Below are 24,572 nucleotides of genomic sequence, written 5' to 3'. Positions count from 1 at the left end.
AGGATGATACAAAAACTGTGAGAAAGAGGGAGCAGCGGGAGAACGGCCGCTTCCCTCAGGCAGCCTGTGAGCCCAGCTGCGTTTCTGTACTGTAAGCATTTCTATGTTCTTATTCTTTCCTTCTTTGTTTTCTGGTATTTTATTTTCCTCTCAGTGAGGAAACAGTCCTCAGTAAAAATACTAGAAAAAAAAAAAAAGGAGGGGAGGAAGAAAAAAAGAAAACAAACAAACAAAAAACTCGCTACCTTCAGCAAAGCAAAGCCGAAAACTCAGGAACTCAGTATTTTGTGACAATGTAGCAAACCCTACTGCATTTAATGACAAGATTAACTCTGGATAAACCCTGCACCCTTACCGCTACGTATCCTAAAGGATCCTCATATATATATGAGGGTATAGAAAAATAATATCACAGTCAAATGAAGCTGCGAGGCTTCCACCGGGGCAGCTGTCACGGGGACGTCAGACTAGATAATTATTAACACCAGCCGCCGGCTGACGAGGATTTAAATAATTAAATAACTGAAAATGCAGTGCGGGGGAGGGCGCGGGCCGCTGCCATGGCGACCGCGCCTGCGCGCCGCCCCGCGTCCCATCCGCCTGAACTACGATTCCCAGCATGCAGCGCGCGCTCCCTACCAGGACTCGCCGGCGGGGCGGGCGCGAAGGATGCTGGGAGCTGTAGTCCCCCAGCCGCCGCTGCGAGGCTGGGGAGAGGCGCCCTTGTCCGCTCCCCTTTCCCACCTGGGCGCCCAAAGGGGAGAGCGGTCCTCGCTTCTGATTGGCTCGCTCGGCGCGGCGCTCCCTTTCTGATTGGCGGAGAGCGCGGCGCGGGCGGGTGGGCTCCAGTCGCCATGGGAGCCAGGGACGCTTGGCTGGCCGGGCAGCGGCGGAGGGATTCGAACCGCCGTGCTGCTCGTCGCCCCGTCATTGCTCGGGGTGGCCGCCGGGCGGTGCTCGCCCTGGAGACGGAGCCCTGGCTCGCTCTGCGTTCCCCCTTTCTCCGGCTCCTCCTCCCGCCGCTTTCCCGCGGGCATGAGGGCGGCGGGGAGGGACTACTTTCTCAGGCGGAGGGGCACATCACAGCGGGCCGAGGTACCTCCTGAGGCGGCGCCATCTTGCCCGCGCCGCGCGGAGGGGGAGTGGCGGCTCCGCCATGAGGCGCTGCCGCCCCCCTCCTGGAGCCTCCCCGGAGCCGGTGAGGGGCCTCCGTCCTTGGGGTCCCCTGTCCTGATCTCACCTCCCCGCAGGACCTGGGTCTCCCTCAGGACCCGGCTGGGGCGGGCGGAGGTCGGTCTAGTGTTACTGGTGCTGCCCTCTCTGCAGCGGGGCTCGTGCTGGATTTGCTGACCTTATCCATTAGCTTAATGTTCTGTCTTCCGCCCCCAAGCCATGGGCTGCTGCTTAGCTGCTGGCGTTCAAATCTTGTTTTATCCATTCAGACTTTAGAAATAGCTCATGGTGTTTCTATCATAACAGGTGGCCAAATTTTAAGACCCGCAAAACAGCGGGTGTTCAAACAAGTAGGTCCTGCCTTGGTTAATCAAGAAGAGTTGCCATCTTCTACTAAAAGTCCAAGTAAAATAGAAAAATAGTCAACACTTGGCGACAGCTTGATTTTTGAAATTAAGAAAACTGCTAGAAACTTTATAGCTTGTGAATTCTTTAGCAGATAGATGCTTTCAGCAGGCTGATTTACTAGATTTGCTCTATTTTTTTCTCTCCCCTGTGGGATCTCAGTCCACTGTGATTTAGGATACTGTGATTTAGCATACTGTGTTCTCACAGAAAACCTCCATCTCTCTTTGTCAAGATGGATTAAGAGGGAGACTTAATATTTCTTACTGTAAACAGATGGAGGGGCTGGTCATGTGCTTTTTTGGGGTGCAAGCTTCAAAACTATTGAAGTGTGTATTTTCCTTATTCTAAGCTTGCCCAGGGAATTACAGCATCCCTGTCACAGAAGAACAGAAGCCTAAATACTTCTAGTGGAAGAAAATCTGCAAAAGATGGTCCAAAGCAAGAGCCCTTGCCACCTCTGCAGGTAGATAGAGTTTTATTGCTTATAGGAAAGTACAAGCACTTGTGTCATCCGGTCACCAGCATTTTTCACTATCTTCATGTCCATCAATCCTCAATGTTTTGCCTGCTTTATGTCATAAATGAGTTCAGTGCTAGATTGGGGTGCACTTGCTGTTCCTTCTAGTACAGGTAATATAATGCACAGACCCTTTGATCACTCATTGCAGTGTAAGAAAAACTTTTAGAAGCCATGAAAACTTCCTGCAAGTTTAGAAAAATTGCAGAAACCCTGAGATCAGATGTGTTTTACAGTCTGGGGCTTAGCAGTTTGGGGCTGGGTGGGAAAAGGAGAGATCATTTTAAGGGCTGGGGAGGCCTCATGGAGAACCCCCCGGGTCCCCCTTTCCTCTGTGGCAGACACAATACTCTGCATTTGCAGGCAAAACCCCTCATTTCTAGATGGAGGATGGCAGCGGGTAGTAGCTGCTTAGCAAATCATATAGTAGTTTCCTCATTGTAAACCCTTTCCGTGTGTGATTCTGCTTTCTCCTTGTTACAAATCAATCCAGAGATGCTGATACACATAAAATAGAGTATATGGAATTTCCGGGCTGGATCTCACAGTTAACGCTTTAGCATAAACTTCATCTGTTAGAACGCAACTAAAAACCACTAAAATGCAACCAGCCCTATGGTGGAATGCAGTAATTATTGAAAAGGAACTTTTATATAACTGCAAAGGGCACAAAAGAAAGAAGTAAAAGTCAGGAGGTGGAATCTCATAAGTCTTGAAATGTTTTCAGAGATGACAAGCATTCTGGAATAATTTGTGAACCACTCTGTTCTTTGAAACGGAATCTGCTATGCATTTAACATGGAGCTCAAAAAAGACATTTGCTAGGGGAGTTACAATCCAACTGAAAACCTGACATTTCATCTCCTTCAGTGTAATATACTGTAATAGAAAAGATATTGTCGTTATTAGTTGACAGCAATTAGAATTTCTTTGGAGATTTGTTATGTTGTTTGGCTGGAATTGTAAGAAAACCATATATATATATATATATATATATATATATAAGTGTTTATGTGGTGGTTTTGTGTTTTGGAATGTTTTAATGCTTCTCCGAGGCTAGTCCAACAACATTTAGTATGCATAGCCCAGGGTAACTTACTGGTTACTGAGGCTTGAGCGGCCAAGGTGTGTGACAGAAGATGATCAGCAAAATCTTTGGCAGGTGGATTGCTCTACTTGCCATCAAGTGTAAATTCTGCTGTGAAAAAACACAGTTCCGGACACCAGAAATTGAGACCCCAGGACATCTGGGTGCAGTTGAGTTCCTATGTCCAGACTGTTGACTCAAGACCCACCAAATTTATCTGCTTTCCAGGACTGCCTTTGCGGTGTGTGCCCGAGTTCATTCATGAATCCTGCTTAGATCCTGGGGCCATCCCTTTTGAAGTGTGTCTAAACCATTAAATCATTATTTTAGATTGGTGTATCCAATTTCCATCATTTTTGTTTCATCTGGGTGAAGTGTTCCCTTCTTCCTATCCTATAGTATTTCTGAGAACTGCTAAAACAGTGCTTTGTTGTCCTGACTGCTGTGTTATTTGAACACAAATAATAAGGTTTACAGGGCAACATGATGTTGAGATGTTAAATCTACAGTTATACTCCAGTTTGTAACCTGATTGTAGAACCTAGATGTGAACCCAATTTTTATAAAGCAGGTTGACTTTTAATATGGACCTTTTCCTTTTTAAAATCTGTTCAGAGATTCTCCTCAGCACCAGTGAAGAGCAGCACAGCAAATGCTTTTGGCTGCAGTGCTTGTTTGGGAAAGAAAAACACTACCAGAGATTGGCTAACACAGAGGGACTTCCATCATGTGAAGGTAGGAATGGGAATGTATCTTCAAGGATGGAATGAAAATGATTTTGTGCAAATTCCTGTAAAGTCTGAGGTGTGTATGTCATTGGAAGAGGAATGAAGATCTTTAAAACTGTTAAGATATCTTTTGAAGTAGCCGTATTGAGTTCCATGCAATTTGGGGTGTGGAAAGGTTTCATATAATGCCTTAAACAAGCTTCTGGCTAGCTCTGTAATTTTTTTTCCAAGAATATCATCCTTAAGGGAAGCTTTTCATTTTTTATCAGTGCAGAGTCTGTGTGAGTCTCTGGGGTCGAGAGAGGGCTGGGCTTCCCTGTGTTCACAGAATCCCAGAATGGCTGAGGTTGGAAGGGACCTCTAGAGATCATCTAGTCCCACCCCTCTGCTCCAGCGGGGACACCTAGAGCAGGTGGCACAGGGTGGCATCCAGGTGGGTTTGGAAGATCTCCAGAGAAGGAGACTCCACAGCCTCTCTGGGCAGCCAGTTCCAGGGCTCTGTCACCCTCACACTCTCTTTCACGTTGTGGCTGAGCTCTCTTCTCAAATGGCACAAGAGGGCAGCACAGCTGACTTCGAGTTCGCTCTGGAAGCCACACAAGGGGGACAGTAGGTGTAGCAGATGATTTCAGCCTTGCCTCTGGTTTAGCTCTAGGTTGCAAGTAAGGCTGAGTTAATGTAGGATTAATCTACTTACATTGGTGAAAATGTTTAGCATAGATGTACTGAAAGTAGTTTGAACTTTTAGTGATACCTAAGCTGATGTTAGCCTGAAATGCAAGGGCTGCTGGTCTTAAACCATGTTTAAGCCAGTCCTAATGTTTGTGGTGTGGAGAACAGTTTCACCCCAGTTTAATCTTCAGAAAGGGTGAGATGAGGACAGTGCTGGAGAACTTGGCTGACGCTGTGAAGGTCCTTGAGTTTTAAAATGCAGGCAAAGCTGTGAGCAGAGGCAGAAGCAAGGCAGTTTCCTGCTTTGGAAGGGTTTTTCTCATTATCTTCCCTTTTACATCTAACTCTTTTCCTCTATTTCCCTTTTACACTTGCATAAACTTTATACAGCTGCCATGTTGCTGCTGCTGTGTCTAACTGCTCAGAGTAAGTCCAGCAAGGATTTCATTGCCTGGCAATCTGCCTACCTCTGGCTCACAGCATAACCTTAACCACAGCACAGTAATTATCTTGAATACAAAGGTAATTCTAACTCCTCCTCTTGCTTCCCATTTTCTGTTGATATTTTGTTAGGCAGAACATGACGAAAGTCAAGACATCATTGCTTGTGCTCAGTCTATCTTGGAAAGAGAAGATTATTTTGTTAGGGTAAGGAGTGATGTCTCTTTTCTCATTTTCTCACGCTTTCCTGTATGTCAAAATGTTTTGTTACACTGCAGTTTACTGAATTTAGAGTCTGGATGCCAGAATCCACAGAAGGCAGAGTTTGGAGCTTAGTTATGGGAAATTGGGCTAAAAAAGAGCAGAAAGAAGGTCTGGGAAGCAGGACCTTGGCAGCAGGTGGGGTTAGTCAGGCTGGATAGCTTCACTCTTCAATGTGGTTGCCCAATAGGTTGGATTCTATTTTTCCATTCCTCACTTAGGAGGTGGACAGGTATTTGAAGCACAGTGATTTCTTGCGCCTGAGAAAGAAGGAGATCCTGTATAAGAAATGGCTTGGGGATGTTTCAGAGCCACTGCTGCAGAAAATCGAGGAGAAAGTTGACAGCAAATCGAGTGAAGAAATACGGAAAAGAAACGAAGAGCAACTCTCCCTATATATAGACTACTGTAACAAGAAGGTATCAACAAGGGGTAAATTTCTGTAAATTTCCTGAGGTTTGCAGACAAGTAAATGCAGACCCAAGCCATGGTTCTGTAGTTCCAAGTGTTTCTGTACTCTCAAAAATTGCAGTCACTCTAGGAAATACTTGCTGATCATTCAGACTGCCGTTGAGCACCACATGCCATGACTTAAATTGCAGCATCTCAGAATCAGATATATAGAGCAAAAAGAATAAGTACACCGTTTTGTCAGCCAAAATCATGGTGATTTCCTGCTGCCAAACGATTTTGTGCTGCCTGGCTGGGTTTGGTAAAGGTGACACTCTGGCCTTGTGCCTTTTTTCCTCTTTGTCCATTTCCCTTAGCTGTTTAGATTAACTGTTTGAAGTATAATGTTTCCAGTTCTAAACTTAAAAATCACATCCAGAGACCTTCAGAGATAACTGTGTAAGGATTTAGAGGGCCAGAGGCTGGATGCTCCTGGGACCTCTGGAATATTGTTTCCATAGGAAAGCCAGAAATCTTAGCTGAAAACATTTTGCAAAAATGAGACTGAGCTGAGATACTAAGTAGAACTACTGTGTGTGCCCCTGTAGCCATTGCTGATGGCTTCTGTTCTTTTAGGTTTTCTGCTTTATTTTCTTGTCTCTACAGCCCTTGTCAAATGCTATTTCATTGAGTCTAGTCTTATTGACTATAAACATTACAGTATAATTTGGAAACAAAAGGAGGTAATCAATTCCTCAGCATGTTCAGCTTTTTGACAGCCTGTTTGACCTGGGGCTTTTGGGGTCTTGACAGGAGCAGTGAAAGCTGGAGTTTGCGACCTGCTCCCTGCTTCTCTTGCAGGGCTACGTGGCTTTGGATACTTACGACCCTTCAGAGTACGATCCCCTTTTCCTGAAGACGTGTACGGACTGCTGGAAGGTGGGTGGTTATTTATGTTGTGGATTTTAGAATCACCCTTTGACCTGCATGAAGTTTAATGGTTAAAGAGGAGGTAACATTTTGCTACTGACTTGCTGCTCTGGGGCTGGTATAAAACAGCACGTCCTAGTTTTACTGGCTGAGCAAATATGGATCCCAGCTCCTTCTGCAGGAGTGTTTGAAAACGGGTGTCTCTGGGAGTAGGGTTTGGAGAGTAAACACAGGCTGGAAGGCACAGGAGGCAGTGGGAGCAGGTTTGTTTTCCTGAGCTCACATTCGGTGGGGTCTTGTGGGAAGCCTCCTGTCTAAGGAGGGTTGGCTGCCTGACAAAGTGCTTATGTAGCAGGCAGTAATTCTCTCTGTCACAGGTTTCAATACCAGCTTTACAGGATCCGCTGTTAAAAGACATGCAGAGAAACCTTACTGAGAAAGGCATCATCAAGCAGTGTGAAACAGGTATCAAGATCATCAGGAATGCTTTTTTTGGAAGCACTTCATAGCGAGGGCCATCCTTGCTTGTGACAGTAGTTGCTCACTCTGTGCAGCTATTATTTTCCTCTCAGGAAGGCGCTGTTCATCCAGAGACCTGAGTGACCTCCGCAGAGCAGAACTGCCGCTGCTTCCCTTAAGCCGCCAACACGTGGATGCAACCAGGTGGCTGAAGATCCTCCAGGCCTACATCGCCAGTGAGGTCCACCAAAGGAAGCGGTAAAAGCCAGTGTGCTTAGGGAGAGGCTGCCCAGGAGCTGCAGCACACAAGCTCTGTGCTTGGCTGCGTAGTAGAAGTGCTAAAAGTGCCAAAATTTCACGGTGACTGCGGCTTTTCACCCAAGAAAGGAGTGTTGGGGAAGGGAAAACCTTCAGGTATGGAGTGAAAAGCAGGATGTGGTAAAAGTCGAGCTTGGTGGCTAAGCTGAGCCTTGCAGTAAAGCAGCACTTGGTGAAAAGTTTCTTGCTGTTCGTGTAAAGGAGCTGCTTGTCCTCAGGTTGCTAAACAGCACCCCAGAAAGCCATACCCAGAACTCAAGTTCATACCAGGTTCTTCTTGGCTAGAGGGTACTTAGATTCAGAACACAGTAGCAGTCACTAACACTAAAAGGATATGGCAGAAGATAAAATAAGAAATGATGATTTCTGGGTCTGCCTGTGGGCTGAAGCAGAATGCTCAGCTGGGGTCCTTTCAGTGTCCTAGTTGCAGGTGAAGGGTGTTGAGCAGCTGCAGTGAGTTCTGGGCTCTTGTGACTCTGCAAGCACTGAACTGGCACAGTGATGGCAACTGCTGCTCTGCTCCCGAGCTGGGAACAGCAGAGAGCACCAGCTGGCCGGCCCCACAGGCCTAGAAGCCTTTGGGCTGGAAAGGCAGGTTCTGTTTTGTTTTGAAAGTCCCAGGGCTCTTATCCAGCCCTGCCAAAAGCTGCCTGGTTCTGCTTCTCCATACACAACATTTAGGGGAACTCCTCTTCCCCAGCGACAAGAGCATCAAAGCTGAACTGAGAGCCTGATCTTGCCCACTCTATTCCTGCTTTCCGTGCTTCCCCCCCCTGCACTTTTCTCATACGATAATTGTTTTAATGACTGTTATTGGCCCCAGGCTTCAAAGCTGTGTATTATTTAAAGCTGTTACAGGTAATGGCAGGTTTTGGGAAGAAAACTGGTCACAAAAACATGTTCCCTGGAGTGACTCAGTGGGGAAAAAGCTAATGCAGGCAGTTGTGCTGGGCTGCAATCACAGTGCTGAATGCACTAGTAATAGTTTTTATTTCTGCTTAAAGGCGCAAGGTTGTTGAGCCCCCCAAAGACAGCAGGAGCTCGGGCCACCTGTCCTCACGCAGCCATCAGTGAGAAGGTACCGTTGAAATATGTGTTAGAGCTTCTGCCAAAGCAAGTGGTAACAGACCAGTCAGTCTGGTAGTCTGCAATAAACCTAGCCCCTTAAACATGTGATTCTGAAGTATTTTTTTACACAATAGCCAAAGAAATGTAGGAGATGTTGCTCCTTTTATTTCCAGCTCTTTGTGTGGATCCAAAATAATAGTTTAGGAAACTTAATTTAAGCTCGGCCCTAGGAAGACATTGCAGAAGTTCTCTAGTTTATTATAAGCTAATGGGTGTCTTTGTATTAAAAGAGACAGAACTAATGAGAAATTCTAAGCCACTCTTGTGTGCAGCATAGACTCTCTTTCCCTAGGACTGGAGAGAGCTACAGCTCTGAATCTGCTGTACCTCATATTACAAGAATATTATACAGATTACAGGAAGTGTGAATCTAAGCAGCGGTCAGAGGGGAAAGCAGATTTCACCTCCAGCTCTTCCCATTTTGCAAAAGAAGCTCAAAAAGGTTAACTGAAGAACCAACCCTCTCTTTAAATGACAAGGGAGGTGCTCTTGGCTTTGTGTGTGGTTAGTGGACATGTACAAAACATTTTTCTTTAAATTTCTATCAGAATTCAATCACTGAATGTCTTGCAAAATAATACTAGGGCACTACTACCAAGGCAAGGTAGTTAGAAGGTTTTCTCTGACAGCATGCATGAAATCAACCTGTATGAAATACATATGCATTGCTTTGAGAGGCAGGAAATAATTATATGATCCACACAGGGAGATGGTGTCTATTCTTGTGGAGAATTCTGGTACTGTGCAGCTGGTTTCCAAACAATAAAAAACAAACAACAGAAGCTGCCAGTGCCCTATAAATTATTTTTTTCTTGTCCCATTAGGGTTCCCATTTCTCTGCTAGTTTAACTCATAGGAGCTCAGATGTAAAGACCCACAAGATGCACAGTTTTCTCTGTGCAGGTGCGGGAAGTTCTTATCTCCCCCTGTACAGACACGATCTCTCCAAGAGTTGCCGAGACTTCATTTTATTTAGGGTTAGAAATTCTGAGCCACCGAAAGCTGTCAGGAGTGACAGGTCTCCTCAGCCCTGTAACAGCAGGGCCTCAGGCAGCAGGAGCTCCTGCAGCGCCCGGGATAAAGAAGGGCACGCGGCGCTCGGAAGTGCGTGAGGTGCTTTATCAACAAAGCAGTAGAAGGAGGCAGTAAAAGGATAACAGTATCAAACACTTCATCAACAAACTCTCTTTTAGCATCCCTGACATTAGTGCCAAGAGAAAGATTTTGTTTTACAACCGCTCTCATTTTACAGATTTTTGCTGGGCTTAGCAGCTGCCCAGAATAAACATTTAAACTTATTAAACTTTTCTTGAAATCAATCCTTTAGGTTTTTCTCATTATTTCACATTCTTTTGTACAATAAAATATACTTTTTAAAAAAATCACTATGCATCAATAAACATCTGTAGACAAATTACATTAATAAACTTCATATTTTACTCTCTATATACATGTTGGCAATGACAAAGATTCAAGATTCACGTGGAGGTCTGCAAACCCGAGGATATGTACATAAATAACTTAGATTTAGGAAAAATTAAAAGCTGAAGGGTATTTTGCCACATAAATGTGGGTCACAGTATTTAAAATATTTTTATAGTTATTCTTTACAACATTGTCTCAGTAGAGAATGATTAATTAAACTGAAGCAGAAAGAAAAATCAAGTTGCAGTGACTGATTCAGTGCAGAACTAAGTAAAGAGCAGTCAAGTAAAGAACTACATTTGATTTTTAAAGAACATATAAGGTATTGGAGACTCCTCCAGTGCTAAGGCTTCTTGAGCTTTTAATCTTTAAAGTTATCATCCTGAGATGGGAAGGTTCCAGTGGATATCACTTTTCTGATTTCAAATGGAATGATTATAGCACTAAACTAAACCATTCCTCAGTCTATATGTTAGACTAAGTGGTAAAATACATACATCTTGATGCCACATTTCTACTTAATACTTTTTATGGCCCTGAAAATGGAAACATTGGCATCTAAAACCAATATATTTCAATATCATAAAAAGGCACTGAGCTATACTACTGTACACATACACGTATATAGCGTACATGTATGTATGCTGCATACAGCAACGTTTTTGTTTGCATAGATCAACAGCAACTTTGAACACAGCAAAGAACTCAAACACAACCTGTAACCAAGAGGAATATGGAAGCAGCAGGAATTCTTGCTCAGTAATCAGCTTAGGGCAAAGAAGCTTTTGGAAAAAAATGTTCAGGCTGATAGCTTCGTTTGTCCTTCATAAATTAAAAACGTGCTTTTAAAGGAGTGTTTTCTGCTCAAAGAGCTGCAGGTCGAAACGGATCCAGACTTCACCAGTGGGAACTTCATGCAGCAGCAAGTGTTTCGTTGTGGGTCCCTTGCCTTCTTGGTCTGCTCTGATTTTTGCTACTGGAATTTCCGTGCGACCCAAGAAATCTGTCGGACAAATGCAAATGAGTGAGAAATGTCATTAAACAAAGACCTGTTTGCTTGGAAGAGCTGAACAACTGGATGCCAGTATCGTCTAAAGAGGAAGCCATCCCTGACAGACAGCAGAGCTCAGGTCTACGCAGCAGTTTCTCCTGCTGGCACATGTAGCATCCTTACAATTTTTTTTTAATCTCTTTCTGCTTTTCATCTTTTGCTGCTATCATTAATGTTGCTGTACTATCACACTTCTGTCTGTAGCAACTAGAAGTGACAACATGTGAGAGTCTCAACATAAAAAGCAAGGCTATAGGCATTAAGTACTAAGTACCAGAGCACTAGCCTCAAGCTTCCTTGTGACTGGACTTTCACTCTTGTGTAAATCTGACAGTACTGACAAAAAGGGGGCTTTTTAGAAGACAAAATGCTATAGAATGAGAATGGAAAACATGCCTCTGTCACAGCTTGATCTAAGGGCTTCAAAAACATCAGTTCCCTTTTCAGTAATGTTGTTTGGAATGTCCTCCAGTCTTTGTGTTGGAAGAACAAAATTAAGTGATGAAGCACAAAAAAAAAAAAAACCCTATTTTGTCTCAGCCAACTTTTAATTAGACTTTTAGATAGATAAATAGATTGATCAATGAACCTGTCATGGTTTTCACAAGGACAATGACCCTGAAAAAAACACGCTAACAGGTTTACAGCCCTGTTCAAGAATGAGGTACCTTCTCTGTGGCCATTTCATACCCAAACGGGTACGTGCATGAGTGGATGTGTGTGGAAAGGTGCTGATGTGTATGGAAAGGTGCTGGTTCAGCAGGAGCAGCTGCAGGAGGGGGCAGCAGCGTCGCACTGCCCCGCGCGAGGACAGGGCCAAGCCGGGCCGGCACATACGGCAACTCCACTCAAGGCAAAATGATGTGAACTGTGTTAACCACCTGTGTATCAATGCCCCGAAAAAAAGGGTTGGCCCTTTCAAAGCCTATTGCAAACTGCTGCCTGCCAAGAATGTGCTCAGTTTACAAGGGAAGAAAGAACAGTCTGCAAATATAACCTAGCACCTTATTTTCAGGCATTGGCTGTATGATAGAAGAGAGTTCTGCTTTCAACAGTTCTCTCTGCCCAGCTTAACAAAAAATAATTCTGTTGTTGGTGCACAAGATGGGGTATGATGTGACTGCCCAGACCTCTGGGCTCCTCCAGAGGAAGGAGCCATCATTTTTATGGATTTCTCAGAAGGCTCTTGGTGACAAACTACAAACCCCAAGTCACACACACACAAAAAACCCACATTCTTTTCCTGAAAACAGATGTTCGCACTTACCATCAGGCGCAAACTGATCCCTGTCAAACATGGTGATGCAGAGGACATCCTGATAGAGATCCTTAATGAAGAACTGGCAGGTGAAGTTCCACTTGGGGTTGAGGGTGTCCTGCACGGTCCGTGTCGTGTAGCTCTGTGAGCCCATGCTGATCTCACAGTACGGGTTGCTTTTCCCTAGACAGAAATTAGGGAAACACCTCAGCAACGCGAGGCCACTCGGACCCATCAGCTCTGCTACCATCCAGAAAAATGGGCCTGTGCAACCCGTGCATCCTGAGGCAGCACAGAGCTCGTCCTTCGCCCGGTCCTCTAGAGCTCAGTGGTGGCCAGTTCGTTCAGAAGCTGTAGCTGAAGCCACAGGGTTTCTGAATCACCAACCTGCTCGCTACCAAACAGGGCAGGGATAAAGTCAGTTACCACTAATAATCCCTTCACTTACCATTGGGTTTACAGGCCTTCAGCTCCGTTGCCTCAATCACGTGCACCATCAAGCGACCTATTCCCGAGGTCTTTTGTGAGCGAGCTGGGAACAAAAAGGTGGAACTGAGCGCGTTGGTTGCAGACAAAGCAACACACGTAGCAACAGATGCAGAGTGAGAGCCCACACCGACACCACTGTGTCCTCCAGGAAAGGCCCCGCGCCGGGGGCAGGTGGAGGGGGGCAGGTACCTTGATAGGCCTTTTCACGTTTCTTCTTCTCCGTTTCGATGTACTGCTCTGATGCTGCTTTGATTTTCTGCACCCAGGCAGTCCTGCAAAAGAAGCAACCCCCGTGGTCTGGGCTGGACGATCCTCACTCACCAGTGACTCTATCTCAGTATCTTTTTTACCATTTTTGCCCCCACTGAATTTCAGAGGCATCACAAATCAGTCAAGTTAATTCAATGACTAAATTTAGTTATGGAGCTTTTGGATTTAGTCTTATGCCACATGTCCACATCAGCCTAAATAAGTGGCATTGGAGCTGCCTTTTCAGTCAAGATTGCCGGGCCACATTCAGCACTGACGAGGACTGTGGAAGAATCCTATGGAATGCAGGACTTGGCAGTCCTGAGCTATTCTCTGTACAACTAAAGCATCTCGGAGTGCTACTTGTATCTCTGGGCTCTGCTGCAAGAGCTGCAGGACAAGCAAAACAACCCGAGAGAATATTTCAATTCAAATGAGAGTCAATGAGTTTAACTTCTGATTGAGAAGCTAAGTCCTGCTTTCTGAGCCCCTAACCCCCCACTCTGTCCATAGGAAACGTTTGAAGCGTTTAATCTCCGAGCAGCGTTGGCCCCACTCACCGCTCGTTGATGTTGTCAGTTTTCAGTGTGTAAACCCTGTCAATGTGCGATATGTGAAAAACGGGTTCGTCGCTTGATGGGTCTGTTGGCAGCTTCACCAGGACCTCGTTCAGGAAGACAGGCTGAGGGAAGAGCAAACGTCACTGAGGCAGCGTCGCCCTCACCATGAGCAGAAACACTACACGGGTGTTTAAACAGCCCGCTTCACTGCGTGGAAAAGGAAGTCCTGGGACACGAAACCAACAAGCAGATCACTGTGTCAAGGTGCCAGGACTGAGAGGAACACTTAAATTCTGGCAATAATGTCTGTTCTTCTGGGTTAAGAGCTTTGCGAAAGGGGTAGCGATGCATAAGGGCAGCAGCAGTGTGGATCTTGGAGACCCTCTCAGGACAAGCTCAGGTGGCTGCTCTGAATGCAGCCACCGACTTGTCCTGCGGACACTGAGCATGACACTGTGGATACACACGAAGGTGTTGCAGAGCGTGGCTCTCATCTCTGTGCACGTTCCTAAAAGCTGCTTTCAAAGAGCGCTAGCCCTTCTGCTGTCTTCAGAAGCCCAGCTATTTTCACGCGAATGCAAGACCTTGCACAGCCCAAAGCTCCTGACCCTCTCAGCAGTGTTAGCACAGGCACGATGCTATTTCTGGCTTGTTCAACCCAAGCCAAAACACTTCTCCTGTGTGAGGGACTCGGCCAAGCAGCCTCTGCGTGTGCTGGCTGCCAGTGCATGGCCGTGTGGTCCGTGATCCAGCGGGGCTAGACGGCTAATCCCGGCAGACAGAACAGCATTCCTCACCGGACGCCAGATCCTGCTGTGTAAACATCACCCGGGAGCTCCTCGCTCACTCACCGTTTTGTACATTTTAAACTGGGAGTTGCACTTGGGGCTGAAGAGCTTATCCGAGCCGGAAGAGACGAACTGCTTCACCATGTAGGTGAGCAGCAGGAAGTCGTTGAAGAGGAAGCCGTAGAGCTCCTTGCTGCTCTTGGCCTTGTACAGCTTGCCACTGTGCAGGAGCTTCCGCGGGCCCAGGCAGTTGGTGAGGGAGTTGAAAACCGGTTGCTAGGAGAGACAAAATCCAGCAGCCCGTTAATGCAGGCACTAGTTCCTGCTCATCTTCACAGCTCCCTGAACTGTCAAATGAGAGTTGGCATCTCAGCTGAGCAGGTCAAAGGCTGTCCTGAAAGGTGTGTGGGAGTATTACAAGCACCTCCGAGGAGCTGCCAATGGGGGTTTCACAGAATCCCAGAATGGTTGAGGTTGGCAGGGACCTCTAGAGATCATCTAGTCCAACCCCCCCTGCTCCAGCAGGGACACCCAGAGCACGTGGCACAGGGTGGCATCCAGGCGGGTTTGGAAGATCTCCAGAGAAGGAGACTCCACAACCTCTCTGGGCAGCCTGTGCCAGGGCTCTGTCACCCTCAACAGGAAAGAAGTTCTTCACATGGAGGTGGAACTGCCTGTGTTTCAACTTACACCCATTACCCCTCGTCCTGTCACCAGCCACCACAGAGAAGAGTTTGGCCCCATCATTTGGCCCTACATTCTCTCCTCAGGTACTTACACATGTTGATCAGATCTCCTCTGAATCTTCTCTCCTCCAGGCTAAACAGGCCCAGCTCGCTTAGTCTTTCCCCATACGACAGTTGCTCCAATCCCTTATTCATCTTCGTTGCTCTACACTGAACCCTCTCTAGAAGCTCCATGTCCCTCTTCTGCTGGGGAGCCCAGAACTGCACCCAATATTCCGTTGTTGTAACGGAGGTGAGAACCATTCCCATTTTCCCCCCGCTGCCTTTCCAAAATGCCCTGCAGCAGCCCGTGCAGCCCTGCGGAGCGGCGCCGCGTTACCTCAGCCAGGCCCTCGCACTGCACGTGGCTCTGGATCCACTCCAGCCTGTCCGAGTTCTCCTTCTCGCGCACCCCCTCGTTGACCTGGGAGCAGAGCTCCTCCGCGCGCTCCAGGGCCAGCCGGAGATTGCTGTGATCGGGGTGAGTTTCCGGAGTGTTCTCTAAAATCTGGTATGAGACAAAAAGGGGGGAAACCAGGATCAAAACAAAGTCTTCCTGCTCCGCACCGCCAGAGAAATACTGTAAAGGACACGGCTTTATTCACCTTTACTACTGTGACCAAACTCAAATGCATCCCCACCCGGGGCCTCCCTTAGGGTACTCACACTCTTGATGAGCAGAGGGTAGCGGGTTATTCTTTGCATGGGTTTCAGGAGGAAGCTGGAGAGAGGCATTCCCTTGCAGCGTGGATCCACGGCCAGTTTCTGTGGGGCAACCCAGAAATTTAACAGAGCCACTACATTAATCTTCAAGAAACAGTCGTCTCATTGCACTGGAAAGTGCCTGATTAAAATTAAGTTTTCCAGACATTCATTAGAGAGGAAGGTTGATAGGTAATTATAAAGCACAAACACACAGAGTTATCATGGTCACCATATAAATACTCCTTGGCAGGTTCTTATCCATTTTTGCAAGACTTCACTCTTCTGGGTTATTCTGATCTAGGTGACGCTGGTTGGACAGGCTTCTGCCTAGGTCCTGCCACCAACAAAAGGAGAAAGTCCAGAAGCTACTGAACCAGATACCTTCAAGAAGTCTTTGAAATCAGAGTCCTCGTCAGTTTTCTGCTGCAGCAGCGAGGCCCCGTTGAGCTGGCAGCTGCAGAAGCGGATGTAGGCCTGCATGTGGGCGAGCTCGGCCGCCAGGATGTCCCCGATCATCTGCACCGGCATCTTCTCTCCTCCCGTTTTCTTACGCACCCGCAAGGCTCTGGAGAAGACAGAGATCAGCCGGGAAGGACGCGAGGTCCGAGCCAGAGGCCTTGCAACACCCATGTCCACAAAGGCACCAACAGGGCCCAGCTTCGACCAGGAGGCAGCTGTTGGCCCAGGGGAAGCTGAGAAGAAATATCTGCCTGGTAAGTCTAGATGACTAAGATTTTCCATTGAGGTTTTTGGGGAAAATGTCATTAATTGTTACAATTGAGCAGCAACCCACTCTAATAAATTATTATCTGCTTTATGAAGATTATTTTTAGAGAACACAAGGCTGCTTTGCAAAAAACAGGAGAACACCTCCAGTACATGCTCTTTCTGTAGGCTTTATTGCTAAGATACTAGAGTAAGAGTGCATCTGTTCTTGCTATTTATTCTTGTCCCTCTCACCACCGCTCCTTCTCTGGGAGGAAACCTGAATGCCCTTAGCTGCTCTGAACACACACGTACACAGAAAACAATGAGCACAGACAGAATATCTGCTGTAAAACCAGAAAACTTCCTGGGGAACAAGAGAATAAAGATCTGAAGAAGAAAATACAAAAGGTTAAGTGAGCTCTTATTTAGGAGCCACAAGTGTAGGTAAGTACTCACTTCAGTAACTTTGTATTTGACATGATAAGTTCCTTCCAGTTAACAAAGATCAGCCCCATCTCTCCTTCTGTGAGACAGCCCGAATCAGCCATTGGTTTCTGGAAAACCTGCAGTCAAAAGTTCAGAAAGGTGAGCAGCTCTTCATGGATAGAGGCAACTTGCTGCTTGTTTGGGCTAAAGATTCTGCTCTTTCAAATGCTGAGCATCCAGTTTACTGGGAGAAGTCACGGGAAGTCCCTTATTAGCACCCATCAAAGGTGCGGGCAGTCAATAAACTTTCCAGGTACTTTTGCAACTCATTTTCTTGAGCCTCCGCAGCTTTGCGAGCGAGCAGAGACTTAAAACTCATCTTAAAACCAAACTGTTTTTCCAAACGTGTCCTCATGTCCAAGACATCTCACCTCTATGACAAGCTGGAGATCATCCATGTACCTTTCTTCGGTCTGAATGAGTTCATGAATGTAGCCCTGTCTTTTCCTCTCCATTGGCTGCATAGTATCAAGGCTTTGGAGATCAGCACACCCTACAAGAAGCAAGCCAGGAGTTTAGGTCCCCGCTCAAAGCCGTCAGATCTGACGAGTTACATGAAGTCCCATGAGAATTCAGCAGCCCGAGCATCAGCCTATCTGCACAGCAGGTCTCTTCTAAAACCCTGGCCGTTAGTGAGTCTGCAAATCTAGTCACGTAGCCATTAACTCCCTCCCCCCTTCAGGTCAGTTTTGAATCTAAAACCTTTCTATTTCTTCAGACATTCCTTTGCTTGTGACACGTAACAAGAACTCCCCACTTCTTGTCACTCCGCCTCCCTCGTGATTCCTCTTCTTTCTCTGCAATGCTGTAGTCCAAGCTGTGACACTCTCTTACCTTGGGCAATGTCTTTGGTGGGATGCAGCAGTCTAGAAGGTGGCTGGGATCAATTTGTGACATTGCACCTCGAGTTCCCACTCTATTTCTAAAGTGTCCTGACTTGACTGTTGAGGTACAATACGAACCAGCAGTGTGAATGCACAAAGTTATGCTGCCCAATTTTAGTTGCCTAACTTCATAGCTGAGTTATTTTTTTTTTCCTAGCTCACAAACAAAAGCAGCCAGAGATGGATTATTTCTTATGCATTTGGACTGAATTAGTTCTTATGCATTAAGTTTGGAGAATCAAAAACATGCACAGGATCACACAGGCATCTAATGACAAAATAAACACCCTGTTTGCCGTGATAACATGCAATCCCTGTGGTTTCCGATTACTTACACCCTTTTTCTCTTCCTTGTACATTAGTAAACGTGATAGTTTGACATTTAGTAACTAAATCAAAACTGATAAAAAACAAAGCAAGAAAGTAGTGAACGAGTCTGTTTAGATGGGCAAGAGAATGGAAAATCAAACTGATCCATCTGCTAGACACCACAGGCTAGGCAAATACTGTGGAGTGGCAGAAAAAACATGATTAAGGAGTGTTCAGGAGCATCATACGTGTATCATTTGATAAGACAGCATCAGACTTTACTAAAATCTAAACCATGGATTTCTTTTTTTGGAAGAGGAGAAAAAGAGCAGACACTAGAGGAGCTACAAAACTCCTTCCTGAAACTTTGCAAGTATTTTGAAAAGCGGAATGGCCACATCCCCCATCACCCTAACGCATCCAGGAAATCAGAATGGGATTTTCTCCTGGCTGCCGAATTTTAGATTTGTTTGGGAAAGATGGCTCTAAACAATGAAACGAAAATGAGGTAGTAGCAAAAACACCAAAAAACAAAGTTAAGAAGTACTGAACGTTTAGAGAAGTTTGGTTTGATGTGAGCAGCTCCAGAGCAGTGCGAACGCTTGTACTTACGTCTCTCAATTTTGTCTACTTAGAGCTGCAATAAACCCTGGAAGGAAGATGCACCTTCTCTGCATACCTAAACCAGACCTGATTTTAAAAAGCTCAGCATCAGATGCAAAAAACCACAGTTCATTTAATCCATTCCTGCACAATCCGTGTATTGGAGCTGTAGGTTTTGGGGCTCAATGGACATTTCCTCTTCTGAGCTTAAATAAGCCCTAATAAAAAGCCCTGGATGGTGACGGGTCTGATGAAACCAGCGTAACATACTTAGGGTAAAATCCACACAGCTGATTTTAGGGAACTAATTTAGGCACTTGGGTCTAAAAGGAAGATAAGAGAGAGAATGGAAGGAGACACCCCAGATGTTTGCCTGTCGATGCCAAATCCCATGGTGGCTGCAGCAACCCCCTGGCCCCCGCTACGGAGAGCGGGGACCAAATCCTGCCCCTTCTCCTGGGCCGCTCCTGTCCACCCCTTTCCTTGCATCAGTTCTGGCACTTGTCTGACTCCCCGGGAAGAAACAAAAAATAAAATCTTTTTTCTTTGCCAGTTTAGCAGACAGGAATGTGTGTTTCAGTAGAATTGCTCTTTTGGCTGCAGAAAATCATCAGTTTGGCTTCAGTCGCAGACACCCTCATGGCTTTGGAAGACTTCTGAGATCTGCTGGGACACAAAGTGCTTTTGATCCATCTCCTAAATGGAATGAACAATGAAAAACACGGGAAAAAAAAAAAAAAAAAGACAGTGATGTTTCATCTGGTAAGAGGTGCTGAGCTCTAGCACTTTCCCTGAAGCAAGCCCAGCAAAATCACTGCTTTGGGCACCAAAACGAAGGCTATTTAGGGCCAGAAGTGGCCTATGGAAATTACACTTGTAAGAAGAGTGTTTTGGGTTTCTTTTAAGGCTCGAATTAATGGATAGAGCTGGAAAAAGCAGGTAAGGTTTTGAACTCCTGCCTGTATTAACCCTACTCCCCCAGCAAGGCTGGTTTCCATCACATCCTGAGAAGCAGTCTGCAAAAAAACTACATCCAACCTCCCCATTCTGCTACATGGACTAAGTGCTCTCCACAACAGCAGAAATTTGGAACTCAGTGGAAAGCAAAACTGCTTCGTCAGAGACAGCGACCCAGTGCTTGCCCCCAGCTCTTCGGACGGGGAGAAAGATGACCCAGATGACCAAAAAAAAACCACAGCAGACAAACGAGATCCTTTTACGTGTCCCTTTAATAAAATACATTTGCATAGTAATCTTACAGCTTCATTTAAAACAGAAGATGAGCAATTGCCCCATGCGAAGCAGAGCCGGCAGCTGCTGGGCTGGGAGAGCAGCACATGGGGCCGCTCTCCCTGCCGACCCCAGGGTGCAGGCAGCAAATCCCCCATCCTGGGCAGCAAATCCCCCATCCCGGGCAGCAAATCCCCCATCCCGGCGCCGTGGCGGGGCCGGCCGCGCTCCCTGCCCGGCTAACGCGTGACGCCAACGGGGCGAGCGCGGAAGCGGGAAGCGCTCGGGTATCCGGGTGCTCCAGGGGCTGCTGGGCTTCCCCAACTGCCGGGAGCAGCAGCAGGGAGCAGCAGCCCTGCAGCTCCCTCGTGTTCGCCCTGCCTGGATCCAGAGCCGGCCGCGCTCACCCGGCGCGGGATGAACGTTGGGACACTGGTTTTATATAAAGCAGCGGTGCTGACGGCCGCGCTTTGCTCCGTGGGGTTGTATCCACAGAAGAGGGCATTACAACCAACCCGGAAAATTAAAATTTTTTTTAGGTTAACATTTTTAAAACAAAAGTGATTTAAACGCAGTTTCTACTAGCAACACCTCTGCACCGATACAGAAAGTGACCTTCAGTCTGGTCTTCAACACAACCTCGGCCTGGCCCTTCCCTGGATAACGTCCCATCGTCCAACCCTTCCCGGCCCCACACAGGGATAAACACTGCAGGCAGAGACGGCGCCTTTCTTAAATCGGTTATTAACATTTATCATCATCGTGATCACGACTACAGCTAGAGAGTTCAAAGGGTCCTCAGGTAACACTGAAACACCAGAAAGCAGCTGAGAGAGCCCCAGGTGCCTCGCTGCAACACTCATCAGTTCAGCTGAAGGCAGCTGTTTAATAGTTATTATTGTTCACAGCCACATACCCAATTATAGGGCTGCTTGTGTGAAACTGTACTGGCCCCTATGCCTAATTTTGAATTGTAACATTAAAGAAGTGGGTAAAATGCCAGTTCCTTCAGTAAAACACCATAAAACTATTTCCTAGAACATCCCAGGCCAGATGTGAAATCATTTTTTACTTCTTTCAAAGGCAATTTGTAGCAATTTGGCATTGAACAAAAACCGTCAGGGACGATTAGGAAGTCAGTTTGGCTCCAATCCCTTAGGTTAACAGCGTATTTTGGAAATGGGAAAAATTCCCCATTAGATCATGGAGTTACAAGACTACAGTGAGTGCCTGTTGATACCCCCAGGCTAAAGGGATTCAGAGAAGGCAATTCCGGGCAATGAGTGTGTGTGAGTAGGAATACTTAAAAATGCACTTTCAGAAGGAAAACCAAAACCAAGTCAGCTGGACCGCGGCTCCTCGCGAAAGTGTCTAGCACATTATTTGCCTACAATAACACTGTTTCAGTCTATAATAAAATATTTAGAGAAAATACATCCAGAATAAAAATCCATGTGTAGTTCCATGTAGGCACATTGCTGTAGTCTCTATTGCACAAAAGATAAACCTCTGAACTAAAGGGCACATATACATTATTTGATCAAGTATATTAAATACAATAACATTCCACTCTTTTCATAGAACTTCTGGAGAAAGGCTTTTAAATCTCTGTAATTGGATTAACATTTTCCCGATAGTACCATCACAACAATATATATAAATATATGTGTATATATATAGTAAACGTATAGTAGTTTGTAAACATTTCCGCATAAGCCACCTTCGCTTTTTCATTGCATAACTGAAGCCAACTAAATTAAACACTTTGTCTGCTAGATTTCTCCTTTTGCTACAGGATCAAGGAGCTTGCTGCTCTATCTGCTAAATGAATCCTTGCATGTACAGGGGGGTCGGGGCCTGAAGCCCTGTTCCCCTCTCCGCGTACGGTTAATATCTGGGCGCCTTTAACTGCACCACATGGCAAGCGGGCCCTAACTGTACCTCAAAGGAGCATCTGAGATGACCGTTTAGGTCTGTTGCTCAACACAAATTCTTTGTTTTTAGCTCCGGGTATCTCTAGTGTTTGCCTGAACTGCATCTGCAGGGAGAGGGTCTAGTAGTAGAGACTGGCCAGTAACTAGTAGCTTTGCCGTATGCCAAAGTATGAGGTGTTTGAATAAAGGAATAATTTAGAGGAAGGTTGTTTAGGAATAGGATATATTGATCCCAAACAGCCTGCAATCCTTCTGTTGCACTATTGTGAAGGAAGAAAGAAATTAAAACATCCTCTATTCTAGTCTATATACTTCCTTCCCCACTCGATAGGGTATTTAGAGGCTGGACTGCATGGGATCTAAATCTTCTAAACCTGGATCTCGCGGCACATTAGTAATCACAGTGACTCTCAGCAGCAGACAAGGTAGGGTTGATTTTGTGGATGAACCTCACGGGCTGCCAATTTGAAAAGCTCAGCACAGAGAAGATTAAACCAAGTCCAACAGAGCAAGAATCAGCAAACATTTTAATTTGCACAGTATGAACATTACAACATTAAAGAACACAACTACCCATTCAAAACAGTTCAGATAAACTGTGCAAATAGTGGGTCTTTGTGTGTCTGCAATCCCACCATGCAAACGATAGCTGGATCTGCATGCTAATGCTCTACGCTTATCAACGTGAAAGAAAAACACTAGAGGAAACAAGAATGGACAGCAGTGAAAGCCACACAAAGACCCACTATCCTTCCTGCTTTTACAAACCAATTGTAACTGTAGATAAGAAATCCCCCAAACCACCTAATTTCTTGTCAGGATCTGACATTCAAACGAAGCCAAATGATTGTGTCAGAGATATCTGAGCAGAGCTGGCCCCCCTGCCACCTCCACGCTACAGTCAAACTCGGATAGTGGGTCTCTGAGGTGCTTTCACACTGGAAGACAACATTGGGTCCTAAAAAAAAAAAAAAAAAAAAGATGAAGGATAAAATGAACACAAATTTGAAGAGTGAAACACATGAGTTCTGCGGACAAAGACAGAATAACATCAAAAAGGTCAGAAAGGAATGGCTAACATTCAGCTTTCTGAAAACAGGCATCATGCACTTCTGCTCCTGCAATTCCATGTTTATCAACATAACTGGTATCAATTACTCATGACCAGCCACCACTGACTCAGCAAAACACTGATTTTTTAAATAAAAGAAAAAAGAAAAAACTTCTGTTATGCAGACTCAACATTCACAGTCAAACTCTAGTTTTGTTAAAAGCAATGGCAAAATTCCCTGAGATTTTAACAAGATTGCATCTTCCTGCACAATTTGGAGGAGATAGAAAGCAAAGTATCATCAGAAGCTACTTGCATCTGCACATGACATGAACCTGCTTGATTCTGTTCAAAGCCTGAAATGAAATAAGCAAACTTTGTCTATAAATGCTCATGAAAAGTGGGGACTAAGCACCGTGCTACTTGGCCTTCTCATCAGCACTGAGGAGGCACTGCTAGGACAGGGTTTAGGCAGATGCGCCCCTTAGGCTGCAGCTTATAGCAGCTGTGGGCTGTTCTAAGGAGAGAGGATTGCGGGCTCCGGACTCAGCCAGGAGCTTTAACAAGCCTGATGCTCACTGCTGCCCAACTCTTGCTAGGTAATGGTGAAAGAAGTTACTGAAGGGCTGGAATCCTTCAAGACGCGCTGTCCGCGCGGACGTGGAAATGTGTGTGCCACAAGCTCATCAGCTCCGAGGGTGTTTCCCTGGGAGCAGCAAGTTTGCATCCCCACCTGCTCACTGAGCACGTGAGCATTGGTGCCTCATTCCTGCTCCTTGGCTGCGGGATCCCAGAGCAGCAGGGACTGTGAGAAAGCAGCTATGAGAGGTGCCGATGATCCCGGAAAGCTCCCTCCTTCCGGAGCTCTTCAGCTCTCGGGCACTTCCCAGCCGTTCCCAAAGGAGCAAGAGGCTCCCTTGGGAATGGGTCGGCTTCACTAATTAGACAGGAACTCCCATGGTTACGACCTTCTGTGCATGGAGATGAAGAGCCAAAGAAGCTTTTGAAAATGTAGTTCCATGTTACATGCATGAGGATAGAACTTGCCTCGTGTCTGCGCTACCTTCTGGAAGGGAAAACAGGTATAGGCAGACCTGGTGACTGAGGTGCACTTCACTGTAAACATCCAGTTTGTACCTAAGGAAGTTATGGCTTTGCCGTATCTATAGAGAACAGTCTAGGGAGAGAGGATCTATTCCCAGGGCTTCCAGTCTGACCAACCGTCCTTGTCTTGGGCCATCTGCACAGAGAGATGGAGGGCGCAGCAGGCAGCTTGACACAGGGGAGCGAAGGAGCCCCTCAGCGCATGGAGACTACCTGCAGATGCATCTGTGCTGCAGGAGGAGGAACTGCCTGAGGACCCTCAGGAAGAGGAACGAAGCGCACGCGGCGGGTCAGAACGGGCTGTGCAATCCTTGAGCTCGACGAAAGAGCAGCCGCATGGAGGGAGACAGGTAGCTCAGATAGCAGGACATCACCTAGAGGTGAGTCCAGCTGGGCGACTTGTCAGCTCTTGGAAGGGCATTTATGAGATGAGGGGATCCCCAACACAAAGCAACCGAGTACCCAGCGGGAGCTGCAGCAACTCTCACCTTGGGAGGCCTC

At 46.2% G+C, this 24,572-nt stretch overlaps 2 protein-coding genes across 3 annotated transcripts in view; one reads left to right on the top strand and one right to left on the bottom strand.

Annotated features, from left to right (window-relative positions):
- Positions 1 to 1,156: 1,156 nt before the first annotated feature.
- FAM228B (family with sequence similarity 228 member B) lies at positions 1,157 to 8,698 on the top strand. The gene is made up of 9 exons (XM_088520138.1): positions 1,157 to 1,198; positions 1,931 to 2,044; positions 3,801 to 3,920; positions 5,159 to 5,233; positions 5,509 to 5,706; positions 6,539 to 6,616; positions 6,985 to 7,072; positions 7,180 to 7,324; positions 8,389 to 8,698. The coding sequence occupies exons 1-9, from the start codon at positions 1,157 to 1,159 to the stop codon at positions 8,456 to 8,458; spliced, it is 930 nt and encodes a 309-aa protein (XP_088376264.1). The 3' UTR covers positions 8,459 to 8,698.
- Positions 8,699 to 9,464: 766 nt separating this feature from the next.
- The window catches only part of ITSN2 (intersectin 2), a 73,007-nt gene continuing 57,899 nt past the window's right edge, over positions 9,465 to 24,572 (bottom strand). The window contains exons 29-39 of one of the 2 annotated variants that reach the window (XM_088520131.1): positions 17,328 to 17,449; positions 16,927 to 17,033; positions 16,144 to 16,327; positions 15,724 to 15,822; positions 15,398 to 15,565; positions 14,396 to 14,608; positions 13,545 to 13,666; positions 12,925 to 13,007; positions 12,695 to 12,778; positions 12,256 to 12,429; positions 9,465 to 10,940 (exon numbers count right to left, since the gene is read on the bottom strand). In XM_088520131.1, coding sequence (XP_088376257.1) covers positions 10,783 to 10,940; positions 12,256 to 12,429; positions 12,695 to 12,778; positions 12,925 to 13,007; positions 13,545 to 13,666; positions 14,396 to 14,608; positions 15,398 to 15,565; positions 15,724 to 15,822; positions 16,144 to 16,327; positions 16,927 to 17,033; positions 17,328 to 17,449 — 1,514 coding nt within the window. In that variant the 3' untranslated portion in view covers positions 9,465 to 10,782. The remainder of the gene's footprint in view (positions 10,941 to 12,255; positions 12,430 to 12,694; positions 12,779 to 12,924; positions 13,008 to 13,544; positions 13,667 to 14,395; positions 14,609 to 15,397; positions 15,566 to 15,723; positions 15,823 to 16,143; positions 16,328 to 16,926; positions 17,034 to 17,327; positions 17,450 to 24,572) is intronic. The other variant, XM_088520132.1, reaches the window with a different exon arrangement.

This window comes from Tinamus guttatus, unplaced genomic scaffold (genome assembly GCF_059628265.1).
Source record: "Tinamus guttatus ecotype Peru unplaced genomic scaffold, ASM5962826v1 Tinamus_guttatus_pri_ptg000080l, whole genome shotgun sequence".
NCBI classification, from domain to species: domain Eukaryota; kingdom Metazoa; phylum Chordata; class Aves; order Tinamiformes; family Tinamidae; genus Tinamus; species Tinamus guttatus.
Note: the sequence above shows the minus strand (reverse complement) of the source record. Positions and strands in the feature narration are given on the sequence as shown.